Source organism: Drosophila novamexicana, unplaced genomic scaffold, assembly GCF_003285875.2.
Source record: "Drosophila novamexicana strain 15010-1031.04,08,12 unplaced genomic scaffold, DnovRS2.1 tig00001340-arrow-arrow-pilon, whole genome shotgun sequence".
Taxonomy (NCBI): Eukaryota; Metazoa; Arthropoda; class Insecta; order Diptera; family Drosophilidae; genus Drosophila; species Drosophila novamexicana.
The window spans coordinates 25,715-39,922 of NW_020824850.1; the positions used below are offsets into that span (position 1 = coordinate 25,715).

General features: G+C 42.1%; 1 protein-coding gene across 4 annotated transcripts in view; it reads right to left on the reverse strand.

The window, feature by feature from the left end:
* Positions 1-756: 756 nt before the first annotated feature.
* The window catches only part of LOC115767137 (RNA-binding protein Musashi homolog Rbp6), a 184,488-nt gene continuing 171,036 nt past the window's right edge, over positions 757-14,208 (reverse strand). For 2 of the 4 annotated variants that reach the window (XM_030711301.1, XM_030711303.1), the window contains 6 exons: positions 13,369-13,417; positions 6,346-6,428; positions 6,172-6,256; positions 2,701-2,736; positions 2,510-2,593; positions 757-1,107 (listed from right to left, as the gene is read on the reverse strand). In XM_030711301.1, the coding sequence (XP_030567161.1) occupies positions 869-1,107; positions 2,510-2,593; positions 2,701-2,736; positions 6,172-6,256; positions 6,346-6,428; positions 13,369-13,417 (576 nt within the window). In that variant the 3' untranslated portion in view covers positions 757-868. Of the gene's footprint in view, positions 1,108-1,736; positions 1,913-2,509; positions 2,594-2,700; positions 2,737-5,314; positions 6,257-6,345; positions 6,429-13,368; positions 13,418-14,208 lie in introns of those variants that run through there. The other 2 variants (XM_030711302.1, XM_030711300.1) reach the window with 2 other exon arrangements.

Sequence of the window (14,208 nt, forward strand, 5' to 3'; positions counted from 1 at the left end):
AAAGAGTTAAATGTGTGTGATTATGCGATTATGTTGGCCTAAACACTACTACATGTGGCTATATGTGTGCATGTGTGTGTGTGTGTGTATTAAATAGTTAATCGAAAGCTACAGAACTGCGTACGGTACAGTTGCCGCCTTATATGTGCTCGGCTCTATAGATAGATATATATTTATTTATTTACGGGGTAAATATAAATATGCGCAACTAGGGTTTCAGCTAATCGAACAACGCGTCTAGAACAATCAAATGTTTATATGTAGCTAAGTATGTGTATGTGTGTGTGTGTGTGTGTGTTTAGAAAGTTTCCTTTTGTCAGCTATACGGAGGCCACATAGTACAGTGTGTACACACATGTATGCGCCAGCAGCTCTAAATGTGATTATATATGGGTCTGCAATTACAAATACTTGTATAAGTTTCTGTTATTTGTTTTTATTTATTTTTTGATAGATCGAGTATTTGTTTTATTTGTTGTTGTTCTTCGTCTTCTTGTTGTTACCATTCGCCGTAGAAACAATCTAAGCTAATAAATTTTATTTGTGGTTGTTGTTGCAGTTGTTGTTGCTGTTGCTGTTGTTGTTGCTGTTGTACCTACTTGTCACAGTACAAATGATTTATTTTGGTTTGCGTATTGTCGTTGAGACCACAGAAAAAAAAGAGAGACACAAAATGGCAATGAAATATTAAATACAATATCGCAGGCCTCTCGCATATTTGCTTGTTTTTTCCTCCTTTATTGTTTTTTTTTTTTGTTTTTAGCTTTTCTTTTGGCCTGGTGTTGCTTTTTCTGTGTAGGTTTTCCCGCTCTCTCAGACTTGCTTTCGGCTTATATATGGCTTATCTGTGTTATTATGATTTTGTTTTTTAGAAATTTATGTTGCCCAGAAACTGCGATTTGATTGCCGCCGTGCGCGCTGTCAGCGCCGTGGCCAGCGGCAGAGTCAGCGCCTGGTGGTGTTGATATCCCGACTGGGGCTGATTGTGGACAGCAGCTGCAGCAGCAGCCGCACCACCGCCAGCGGGGCCAGTGGCAGCTCTGCTGCGGCCCGCATTCGTGCTACATGTGGTACCATAACTTCTACCGATGCCACAAATAGTTAGGCCTACAAAATCACACGAGACACAAGATAGATTGCATGTAGAAAGAGACAGAGAGTCAGGCGGGAGAGAGACACAGAGAGAGAGAGAGAGAGAGAGAGTGGGTGACTAGCTAGGGTTGGGACGAATGCGTCATATGTAATATTCGCATTCGTGAAGCTCGGGCGGCTAATTCTCTTTCGATTTGGTTTTTGGTAGATATTGCTTATAATTTATCTAACTCTGAGCCTTCGCTTGCGACCGTAACTAGTGTTGGATTTGAGTACTTAAATGCTTGCAAATGCAACATTCAACATTCGTTCCAACCCTAGATAAGATAAAAACAAAAATTAAGAAAAAACAAAATAAACAACACACACGCTGTGCATGAGCGGGGGCGGTGTGTGTTGGGGTGTTAGGCCTAGTAGCAAATGCGGTGGGTTTTTTTTGCAGTGTTCAATTGTTGTTTTGGTGCAAATGATATAAACACAAGACCAAGCAGCATTAAATGAAAGTAATGTAAGTAATGTCTAAATAATGAATGTCTTAAGAGCTGCTTTTACAACTTTTTCAGTTCTTTTTTTGAGAGTTTATTTTGTGCATTGATATGACGAACGCTGAAGAGTTGGAGTTCTTTGGTTTATTGTGTTTGTTTTATTCATGTTTTGAACAAATTTTTGGCGCTGCCGCGAACATATGTATAATACTCGATAAATATCAGATCAGCTATGGATCGTTGGGGGCGTTCCTAGGCCGTGCTGCTGGTCGTTGGGGCAACCATATAATCACCGATCAGTATGCGATTCTCCGGCCTTACGCCCATAACACCAGCTGTGGGGCAAATAAATAAGAAAAAGAAGAAGAGAAAAAAAAAGAAAGAAGAAAATGACGATTTTTTTGGGTTTCTCTTGATTCAAACGAAACAAATAAGAGGAAAATAAAATAAAAAAAACGCAATACGAGAACAAATTATCGAGCATGAAGTTAGTATGTTATGCTAATGCTTATTATACATACATACGTACATACATACATACATAGGTAGATCGATACATATGTATATGTATATATGTTGTTTACATTTGGACTAGTTCGTCATATCAACTAACACAAACTGCAGTGCGGGGGTTGGGTTTGGCTTGGGTTTAGGGGCTTGAGTTATTTTTAAGAGTAGTCACAAAACTTGCTCGAATGCACTTCAGATGCATTCACACACACACACACACACACACACATACAGATACACAGGCACACTCTCACGCACACACATACGAGCAGTTAAGGGCGTACGACATATGCAGAGGATTCTCTATATATTTATTATATATGCATATATAAGTAGTTAATAGTAATTGTGTATCTGTGTGTGTGAGTGAGTGGCTGTGTGTGTATGTTTGAGAGAGTAGAAGAGTAGTTAAACAAACTTACCAGTTGGATAGGGTAGTCCGAAGCTCGGATAGCCGGAGTAGCCGCGGCCAGCGGCATAGGCAGCATACGCAGCTGCCGGAAAGCCTGCGAATAAGATAAGATTAATTATTATAGGCAACCACATCGTAGACATAAGCTAAGATAGCATTTAGCTAAACTAATACGAGTGCTAGGCATTAGCTAGTTCTTACCTTCGGGCAATGTCCCCAGACCCCACATGATGTTATCTAGAAATGGCGCATGGAAAACAAGAGAAGGAGAGAGCACAAAAAAGAAAGGCATAAACATAAATAAATTACTAACATTCATAAGTGCGCATCTGTAAGAGCTAAGTACTCCAAACAAGATCAAATAAATAAAATGTATATATATTTTTATATATATGGTATTTGATAAAAGTCTAAGAATATAGTTTGAAAGACTGATTAACTATATATGTATGTATTTCATTTAGTGTGTGTGTGTGTGTGTATGGGTGTACTTAGCGCTCTAAATGTGTGTTAGGCTATGTAACTAAGAAACAACCGATTAACAGTTATCGATTATTATGCTATATACTAATTTTTAGAGAGAGAGAGAGAATGTGTGTGTGTGTGTGTGTGTGTCTAAGATATGTTTTTTAAGGCTGCGCTGGGCAGTTGACTTTTTGTTTTTAGTTTCTTAAACAGCCTCGACTTTCTGAGCTATCTATATGGTATATATAGAGTTACAGTTATTTCAGTTGTACCATCGATATAAGTTAAGATATGACACAAATCTAAACACTTATTAAATATGGTATATAGAGTTGTACGTATGTCTGTTTAGTTAAATATAGTTTATAGATACGTAGACATTGTTCGACTATATTGTTAACTAAAACACATTTAAGAACTATGCTAAATGTAAATACTATTATTGAATTGCTTCTGTTAACTAGTGTTTGTCCTGGACACGGGGCAATTTTCTAAAGCCTCGCTGCGCATTTCTACAAAAATGCCACAGACTCTCGGGCCATTGCGCCCCCGTCCACAACTAATTAAAAAGTTTAAAACAAATGACGAAAAGTGTTTACACACACTCACAAATTGACGGTTAAAAACTAAACTAATTATAGATAAAAACACTACAACCGAATAAATAATAAAAGGTATTTAAAAAGAAGAGAAGAAAAAAACATGTAAATGGCAACAATTTGACAGCTAGTTAAATGTTTATGTAAATAGTTGTTCAAATTTATTGTAAATTTTGTTAAATCCATGCGTTTGCTCATGGTCTCGTTTTGGCTGCCATCAATCAATCAATCAATCAATCAATCATTCGTTCATCTTTGGCATCAATTTTGGTTGACGGCTGATTTCCTGTGTGTTTTGCTGTTGCTGTTGTCTTTAGGCTTATATATGAGTACACTATTACAATGGATAAACAGTCAAGTATAAACTAGAAATTCGAAGCACTTAATGCGCTTATCGTAAGTAAGAATATGTGTATTAGTATGTAAGTAGAATACACATATATAAATATATATATAGAGAATAGCTAGGTTCATGTTTAGTCAAATATTAATGGCTAGATGGAAACATGTATGTATTAGTAATAAGGAGGCCGTAGTGGCCCATTATTATTAGTATGGCCATCAACTGTCCACGCTGTAAGGTTGTAAAGGCTTCTTCTGCGCTCAAATTGACATTATCAATTAACCAGTGTTGGGTTGCGTCCACAGGAAACCAACGAGCAGACAGACAGCTGCCATTCTAATGCCATTCAGCTCTACAAATTGTGAATTGCATTTTCAAATATTTAACTAAAATTGTTTGAGAGACACACACACACACACACGCACACAAAGAGTCTGTGTGTGCGTGTGTGAGTGTGCCTATCAGCTCAGTTTGTTGCCTACTTAAATGCGGCTTAACTTAAAAGCTAATTCGATACATTTGCTAGTTATGACATATTATTATTGTTGTTAATTGTATTCGGGTCTACAGATATTCATTTTGAAGAGCTATTGTTATGAGCTGAATTTCAAATATATATATTGATATATTGTTATTGGGTAACACAAGGTAAATGTTGAATATGCATATTATTATACAAGAATTACATATAAATGATTTACCTAAACGTTTTTTTTTTTTTTAACAATTTTTATACTTTTTCAATAGTTTTCAATAATAGATATTTTCGTGTTTAGTTTTTTACATATTCTCGGTTCTTAAGTTCTAGTGTTGCACAATGTCTAAGACTTACACGCAGCTTTTGTTTACAGTTACTTTTACGATCGCCTCTAAGTCTCTAAATATCGATTGCGCAAATGTTATCGAACAATCGATGCAAAACGATGCTGAGCAAAATCTAAGCAGCTCTCTAGGACCTGCTCTTTAAGTATGTTTAGCCTAGATCTTAAACAAATCTCTTAAGTTCTATAGAAAAAACGAATGCGTCCGCTAGGTAATTATCAAGTTAATTATTAATTAATTTATAACGCATACGCCGCGTTGCCTAAATGCCGATTCGAATAGACACAGATTACAAGTAGAGTATGCACGTAAGTTAAGTTAAGATATGTATGTACATTTATGTATATGCAGTACATGGCTAGGGAGAATCGTACACGTAAACCTAAGACCTAAGAGTAAATGCGACACGTTCGCGCTTTGGACTTTGAGACGGAATGAGAGTTGTGTGTGCGTGTGTGTGTGCGTGTGTGTATATTTGTTATTCATGTTGTGCTGTGCCCAGCTGACCCGAATTGGATCTGAACTTTGGCATTTAGCCTGAATTGGTTAGAGTTCACGAAGGGAACGTTCACTGCGTCCTGGGCGGTCAGATGCCTGGCAGCTGATATAGAGAAGCGGCCGCTGCCGCAGCCGAGGCTGCGCCGGGCATCTCCAGGCCCGCGGGCATCGCCAGCAGCTCGCTGAGCGGATAATGGGCGGCGGCCAGTGCGGCATTTTGACGTAGCTGCGCCTGCTGGGCAGCCGCAGCGGCAGCTGCTGCTGCTGGCGCTGACGCAGCGGCCGTCAAGGCGCCCAAAGTGGCAGCCGTGGGCGTGGCTCGAAGGCCGCTGCTCACAGCGGCAGCGGCCAGAAGCCGCTTATAGCCCATAACAGCGGCAGCGTCCGCATAAAGCGAATTTGCCAACGCCACATTGTTCTGGGTGGCATTGGCGGCGGCCGCATACTGCAGCAGTGAGGGGGCGCCACCGGGCGCCGAATTGGCGAGGGGCAGAAGCGAAGGTGCGCCAGCTGCAGCGGCCACAGCATGGGCCAGACTTTGCTGTTGTTGCTGCTGCTGCTGTTGCTGTTGCTGATGCTGTTGGTGGGCGGCAACAGCAACTGCTTGCTGCTGCTGTTGTTGCTGCTGCTGCTGATTGGCAGCAGCGGCGGCTGCGGCCACTGCAGCGGCCGAGATGTGGCTGGGCAGCGGATAGGGCGTGTAGCGCAGCGAGGCGGCCGCTGCGGCTGCGCCCAGCAGCTGATGATGATGATGGTGATGTGTGTGCTGTGGGTGTTGAGGGTGTTGTTGCTGTTGTTGTTGTTGTTGCTGTTGCTGATGCAGCGCTGTGGCGGCAGCGGCTAAACTACTTGGCAAGAGGCCAGCGGCGGCGGGCGTGGCAGTTGTTGCCGCCGCCGCGGCCGCGGCCGCCTGATTTGCGTGGCTGCCCCAGACTACCAACTCACCGTAAGCGGAGCGACCGGCCGCGCGGGTCTTGGCCAGATTGGCCGGCAGCATTACCTCCTTGGGCTGCGCCTTCTTGCACTCGACCTACGGAACAAGTAGACGGTGAGTGGATGTAGGGGCGGAGCGTTTCCGCTGCTGCGTTTTAGCGTTTCATTTGGTTTCGCTTGACTTACCATTTTGTTGTTTATCTCATGGAAATGAATTTCACAAACTTTGTCTACCACATCTTCGCTTTGAAATGTAACGAAGCCAAAACCTGAAATAAAGCAAGAAAGAACCAAATCAGAAAAGTGAAAAAGGCGAAAGAGTCAGCGAGCCAGAGAGTCGGAGTCTCGCAGACCCGGCGAGTGGGCAAACAAGTTTAAGAGCTAGCTGCAAAAATTGAACGAAATATGCTTTTGTGCGAACGGCTAAATAATTTACTCAAGTGTCGAGACCGAGACGCAACCAGACAGCCCACGGCCCACCCTGCACCCATGCACTCCACTTGCCCAGCCCTCATCCCCCCCACTCAGCCCACAGCTGACCTCAATATGCGGCAGGGACTCAAGTGCCGGCTGGGCCGAGTAATTCAAACACTGCCCTGCTCTCCTAGAGTTTACATAGCAAACTTTGCCCAGCTCTGGAAATAACCCAGCCGAGTGCATAATAAGTTTGTCATGAAGTTTTTCCCACTCTCCACACCCCAACGCTAGCCCCTAGGAAATGCTGAATCAGCGCGTTCAATTCCTATGCCGAAATTTTGTTAATTTCTCCAAAATATTCAATCTATTATAATCGTACTTATAAATTGCAGCGAGTGTGCAAAATTTAATGGTAAACACTTCCAAAATTGCAAATTTAATCCTTGAACTAGATAGTCAACAATTTTACAGAGAATATTGAGTTAAGAATAGCTTAAGAAATGTGTCACAGCAATATTGAGTTTTCGATAATATCGATAGCACTCAGACTAACTAGCCCCTTAAGAGATTGTTATGATTTTTTCACGAAATAAAGTACATGTTTAACCAACCAACTAAAATAACTATTTATACTTGATCAGCATCAACAGTCGATTCGACTTAGATATGTACATTTGTTCTTCGGTCTGTTTCAATGCAAGCTAGTCTCTCAGTTTTAAAGCTTTCGCCATGAAAGTTTGCATAGGTCCGTCACTGTTGAATAAAGCTGAGATAGGAACAATCGGACAGAAATTAAGTTCTTGTAAGAAAACTTTTTTTTTCTTGGATTTCTAGATCAAAGCTTAGCAAACATCAAACTATCGTAGAGCTCTCTAAAAATAATCGGAGGATATGCGAGGAGAACTATGAGGTTTTTTTTTAAATATATCGAAGAACGGAACATTTTGGTATGGATAAATGTTTTAGAATTTTGAATTATATATCTCGAAGGCAGGACATTTACATCTTTTTAAGAAGACATATATAAAAACGATATAAATAATAAATAATTCAGCCTGCAATTCCGCAAGCCATTTGGTGACCAGGATATATTTATCTTCCATTCAATTTGACCTGCTGTTATGCTTCGGATCTTGGTTTAGGTTTTTAATGCTTGTTTACATGAAAAGGAAATCGCAAAGCTAACAAAGACCCAAAAATGTCCTTAGTGAAGCTCCATTTCGCATTGGCTGTGTGTGTGTAGGTGTAGGTGTTTGTATGTGTGTGCATCTGCTCTCAATTTGCCAGCTTTTCCTGGCAGAGCCTGGCGCTTTGGTCTTATCGAGGTTTTTCAATTAGCGCAATTGTCTCAGATTTCGCCTGGCCAAAAGGGCTGTGCAATTAGCAAGGCCAAGTGCAGACACCTGATGCCACGCCTCCCTGTGTCTCTCTCTCTCTCTCTCTCTGTGTGTGTGTGTTTGTGTGTGTGTACGTGTGTTTGCCTTGGCATGCGGGCGTTGGGCGTAGCTGACAAATTAGTTGAAACAAGTAACAGTAAACACGCAGGCTTATTAGCGACATGTGCTGACTCCTTTGCAGCTTTCCCTCCCCCTTTCTCTCTCTCTCTCTCTCTATCTCTGTCTCGCTCTGCTTCTTGCTCTTTGAAACAACTTGTGGGCGTTGAGAGTCTCTGCTTGCCCGCCTCCCTCTCTCTCTCACTCTGGTGCTACTCAGCTGCCTTCTTGGTATGTTTGTGTTTGTTTTAATTATATAAAATTAGCGCACGTTGCAAGTTGCACGTACATAGTTGCCACTTGTATAGCTGCTGCCGCAGGCGCTGCCCCTGCTGCCTCTGCTGCTGTTGTTGCTGCTGCCTCTGGCTACTCATAAATCAGTCGAGCGCCGACCGAGTGGCGAGCAAATGAAGCCAGCAATTTCTTTTTGGATGCCACCCAGCACCCAGACACGGCACCCACACGTAACTCAATCAAAAATGTATCTGCTTGCAGAGTCAGAGTCAGAGTCGGAGGCAGCTTGAAAAATGCCCGGCGGCAGGAGTCGCTTCTGCTAGTTAATTCTGCGGCTGCTATGCTGCTATTTTTACCTGTCGAAAATTTCCCGCAGGACGAGCCACGACTCTAACCTGAGCTCCTGAGTGCCTGACGATGCTTGTGCCAACTGCAGAAATTGCACACTCATGCATGTTATTGCCAAGTAACGGCCACAGATATGGAATATGTAACTATATGTATATATTACAGCAATAGAGACAGCACTGCCGAGTGGGTGGGCTGTGGGTGGAGGGGCAGGGTTGGGCTGGCCGTTTGCCTGGCAGCTGTTATGACTGCGCTGCGCCGGCTTGCCAAAAAAGAAAAATTACAAAATTTTCAATTTTAATATTAGTGGCGGCTGGCGACGCCAACTGCCAAGCCGTTGCGACCAACCCCGCGGACCCCGTAACGCCTCCGCCCACGCCCGCGCCAAACACCTCAGTTGCAGCCAGCAGCCCGCCCCCGCCTCAAGCGGCTGTTTAGGCGCACGTTGTGCATGTCCTTGGCTTGCCAAATGAAATTCATAGCATAGTTTAGGGCGCTGCTGTCGTGTATCCCATAAAAAAGCTACAGTAGTAATTGCTGGGGCTCAACATTGGCTACCATGTGCCACTACAAATAGAGAATTTGTCTGTAAAAATATGATATTATATATTCCTAATTAAGTTTCTTGTTCTTTAAGCCTTTTAAGCCTTTGCTGCAGCTGCTCACATGATAGGTTTACCAGTATTTAATAATTTTTCTCATCTTATCTTTTTCTCTTCGTATGCTTATGCTTGTCGATTGAAGCAGCTAACTTTAAGCAGCCCTGCTTTTACCGATATTCTTTTTAAGTAAATGCTTAAAAGATTTAGTTTTCATTTATGTATGTGTACATTTATAGTTAACTAGTCGAAGTGCAAAGTGCATCCACAAGCAACAAAATCTTTAAGCTAAGCTCAGTTGCATATAAACTAGGTTTTACTGTACTTGCAGCTGTTATTGTTGTTGTCACTGCTGTTGCTGTTGTTGTTGCAGATGTTAGTATGCCAGCCTATATTGTTTTATGGCATATTCATATAGTTTTCGTTTTCCGAGTCTCCCCAACCGTAAACCCCTCCTCCTCCGAGCCCCATAGATAAAATGCTTCGCTTACTTTTTTTTTGGGGCGCCAACTGCAGCCGTTAGTTGGAAAAACGTCGCTGCAAGTTTCAGTGACCAGGCTGCCTTTTCACTAGCTGTGTGTGTGTGCGTGTGTGTATGTGTGTGTGTGTTTCTTTCAGCCGTGTTGTCTGTCTGTGTGTGCCTGTATTTCTGTCCGTCTGTCGCTGCACACATGATTTATGAATGAGTAACAAACTTGCTGCCGTGTAGCCCGAGCAACCAGCGACGTCTTTGCTCGCCTTTTTTCGCTTTTTTTTTTTTTTTATTCCTGCCTGTGTATGTGTGTGTGTGTGCACACGCTGGCAATTGCCACATGTACGCTGGGTACCTTCTCTTCACTTGGATCGATAAAATGCAATTACAGGCATATCGCAAGTGCCAGTAGGCTGCGGGCAACGGACAGCGGGCGACATGGCATCGGGCCCTGGAGCGTCTGTTAGTCCAACTCATGGCAAAAGGTCGTACATTGTCCAAGTTGTATAAAAAGTCGCCATCGTCGTCGTCGTCGTGGCAATGAAGGCTACAGCTACAACTAATACCCTTTGATTAACGACACACATTTTCTATTGACTCGCAGCGAAAGCGTTGCCTCGCCGCGTTAATGGTGGTTCGCTGGATTGGTGGGTGGTACGGTGGTGCTGTGGGTAGTTCGCCTTGGTGGCTCATTGGGCCAGTTGGCCCTGTGAAGTTGGGCAGTTGCCGCCGGCTCGGTTCGGTTGGCCAACTAACAACGCCTGCATATTTCATCGTATATGCATTTTGATCGACCCGAGCAATTGTAATTTGCAAAATTACCGTGTCCTGCGCGCCATGTCAATAGTCGAGTCGAACAGTAAACGTCTTCCATGTCATATTCATGGGAAAATCACGAAACGAGGTTACATTTAATGCTATTTTTAACAAACCTACTCAGAAGCCACTGACAATTGCAAATGGCACCACTTCACTTGTCATAAGTCAATTTATTCCTGCGTTTGCCTAACCCTTATGCAAATCTGTATGCATTTTAAATACTAAATCGAAACATGATCAAAATGGTATATCTTAAGAGAAACGGTTGAGTTTTGGCCAAGTTATGAAGTCTAGAATTCAAATTTTATAAACAACTAAGAACTACTAAGAAATAATTAATAAAATTTATAAGTAGTTATAAATGTATAAGTCTTCTCGGCTAGGGACAAAATGGTATAACTCATAGAAATCGATTAGGTTTTGACAAAGTCTTGAAAGCTTGAAGTTTAGAAAATAAATATGCAAAAGTGTTGTTCTTTGATTTAAAGGCGGATTCTAGAGGTTAAAACATGGCTAAAGTGTTATTCTTCATGATAAAAGATTGAGATTGGGCAAAGTTATGAGAGCTTATATTATAGGAAGTACTTGGAATTCGTGTATGCATATGATTTATGATAAGCAAACTTAGGAAAAATTGTATTTTTACATTTAAATGGAGAAACAATCTAAATCATAACCAAAATGTTAGCCCAGAGAATTGTTTGCTGGATCTTGGCTCTGTTACGAGTAGCTGAAGTCTAGGAAGAGTTTTTACTGCAATTTAAAACAACTTACTTAGTTCGATTTTTTGTAGGAATTATTAATTATGCTTGACAAAAATTATATTATGCTTAAAGTCTGGAATGGTCTACAAATTATTATTGTTATTATTTGTACAGTTTAAATCTATGTTCTTGAACGGCAAACGTTGGTTAAGTTTTGTCCGTTTCAGAGGAGGGAAAAGGGGTATGACATGATTAATATCAACTTGTTAAAAAAAGTCTGCCCAGGTGAGGTGTCCGCTTAAGAGGAATGTCCTTTGGGAGAGTTTTCATTGTAATATGACAAAATGATTTAAATGCAAAGCCAATCTAGACGCGATTCCATAACCAAAAGTTATGGCTCATAAAAGTCGTTTGCCTTTTACCAAAGCCTTATTAATGTCTGGAAGGGGCATTTGCTAGGAGCATGGCAAATACAAAAGGCTTCCATTTAATTGGCTACTTATTTCGTTTTCATTTGAAATGGGAATTGAGCTTGGCAATCAGTCTAAAAAATTAATAAAAATCATTGCCGCATTGTTCTTGTGTTGTTTCTTCTGTTTTATTTACCCAAATAAATCTGCATGCTGGCAATTTGCAGTTTTTATATATTTCTCTCATGTATTAATCTCTCAACAGTTGCTGTCTCTCTCACTCTCTTCCCCACTTCCTTTCTCGCTTTCTCTGTCTCTGTTAGTCTTCCGCTCAGTCTCCCATCTTTCAACTGCAGCGCAACACATAATTTTTAAATGGGGCGCTGCTTGCTTTTATTGCCATTTGCAAAGGCTGCTTGTGAAACTCCAGCTACTGCTACTGCTACTGCTGCTGCTGCTGCTACTGGTGATGCTACTGTAACTGCTGCTGGTTGAGTTTTTGTGTTTTTCATATGACTGCATCATGATGCAGCATTCGGTACTCCAGCGTCCAATTAAACGAAATGTTCTGTGGGTCGCGCGCTGCTTATCTCTCTCTCAGCGTGGCGGCGCCCCGAAGTATGCAACAATTTTTTATGGGCCGCATACAAGCAAAAATCATGTTTCCTTATTCCCGTGTGCGTAATTTGGTTGGACAGTGTGCACTGGCCAGCACGTTAACAAGGCCAGCAACTGTCTGTCTGTCTGCCTGTGTGTGTGCAGGCAACTATTGATGCATGCTCGACTGTCCAACTGTGTGTGTGTGTGTATGTGAGTGAGCAGCTAATTACTTTTGGACAACGACATTGTTAGCTGGTTGAGTGTGTGTGTGTGTGTGTGTGTGTGGGTGGCAGAGTTGGCCTCTGTTGCGGCTTTAGCTGCAAAATGGACACATCAATCTTAATGTGCCGTGTCTCAGGTGTAGCTGCTGCTCCAGGTGCGCGTCTCCTGTCACATGTCAATGGGCATTGGACTCGTGCGCAATGCGAATTTCGGCGCGTCATTTAAAACTTTAATAAGCAAAATTGACAACGACAAGGAGGCAGCTCCTGGCAGCAGGCGAGCGAAGAGCCTGAGCCTGTGCCTGGCCTGGCCTGGCCCGGCCTGACCCCAAGCGAGCATATGGCCCAAAAAAGCGGGGCAACGGGCGCACTCGTGCGCTACAAGTTCGTGTAGCGGATGTGCGCTGGAGATTTAAGCCCTTTGTCGGACAACAGCCCGCCCATCCACTGAGTCTGTCTGTCTCTGTGTATGTGTGTGTGCGCCCGGTTATATCCGGTTGCATTGCCAGGTAATCTTTTCGGGTCGCTTTCCCCGGCTATCTATCTCGCTCCGACATCCTGTTGCCCGGCTATTTTAATGCCCCCCCGTTTTAAAACTGTATTAGCTGTTTGTGCCCGGCTATCTGTAACGGTATCTGTCATGCATTTTGACAGAGCAGTGCGCAAAAATGCTCGCACTTCCGGCTCGGCTCGGCTCGTTCAGCTGCATCGTTAAGGCCCGGAAACGGAGCTGTAAGAGCATCAGCATGTGTGTGCGTGTGTGTGTCAGTCAGTCGGTATTATTATAACGAGTATTATTGCTGGCATTATTGTTATTGTTATTATTATTATTATCGATTAATGCTTATCGTTTACTGTTTATTGTTGTTATTGTTATTATCTGTTAGCTCACCTCTGTGCCGATTGGTCTGCTTGTCAAACATCAGCATTGCGTCCTCGATCTGTAAATAGAAGACGAACAACAAAAATTAGACAAGTTGAAAAATGTTCTGCGCTTCCATTTTTTTTTTTTTTTTTGAAGTTTTCATTGCGCGCAACTCAATTAATGGCCGCATAAAAGCACTGAGCAGACAAAACTGCTGCTAATTGCAAAAGTGAGCGCCAACAATGGCCAAAGCACACACACACACACACGCAAACTCACAAGCACACACTCACTGGCACACATACCCTTAGCAGTTGAAAAGTTTTGGCCATTATGAGGCAAAAGGGCAACTTATAATGATAGTTGACTGACAAACCGGCCAAACTATGCAACTAACTAACCGAACAGACTTTGGCAGTTGGCCGCCAACTGCTTCCAATGATGAACTAACCGAGAGTTAGTCTTTCTTCAACTTTCTCTATACCACATTCTCTACTATGCTTTATTATCATATGCTAATTGATAGATTTTTATTGCTAAATAGAGTTGGGCTTAGTTGAGACGTTAATGGTTTTATAATCGTTTGGCTTTAGTATATTCTTCGGTCTATCTATTAGAGGGATTTACTGACTAATTTGGGTAGCAAAAGCTATTATTATAACTAAGTTGACAGGCTCTCTAGATAGATGAGTTATTTAACTAATTGAGTTCGAAAAGGCAGCTTATAATTTGGAGCAAAAAGAAAATTGGCTTGTACTGCACAATATGAACGCATAATAATAACAATATTTAAGATAAATAATAATATTAAAAATATGCATAATACTGCAAAGCCATGAAAAGGCTGAATGCAAGCCTCGCCTGAAT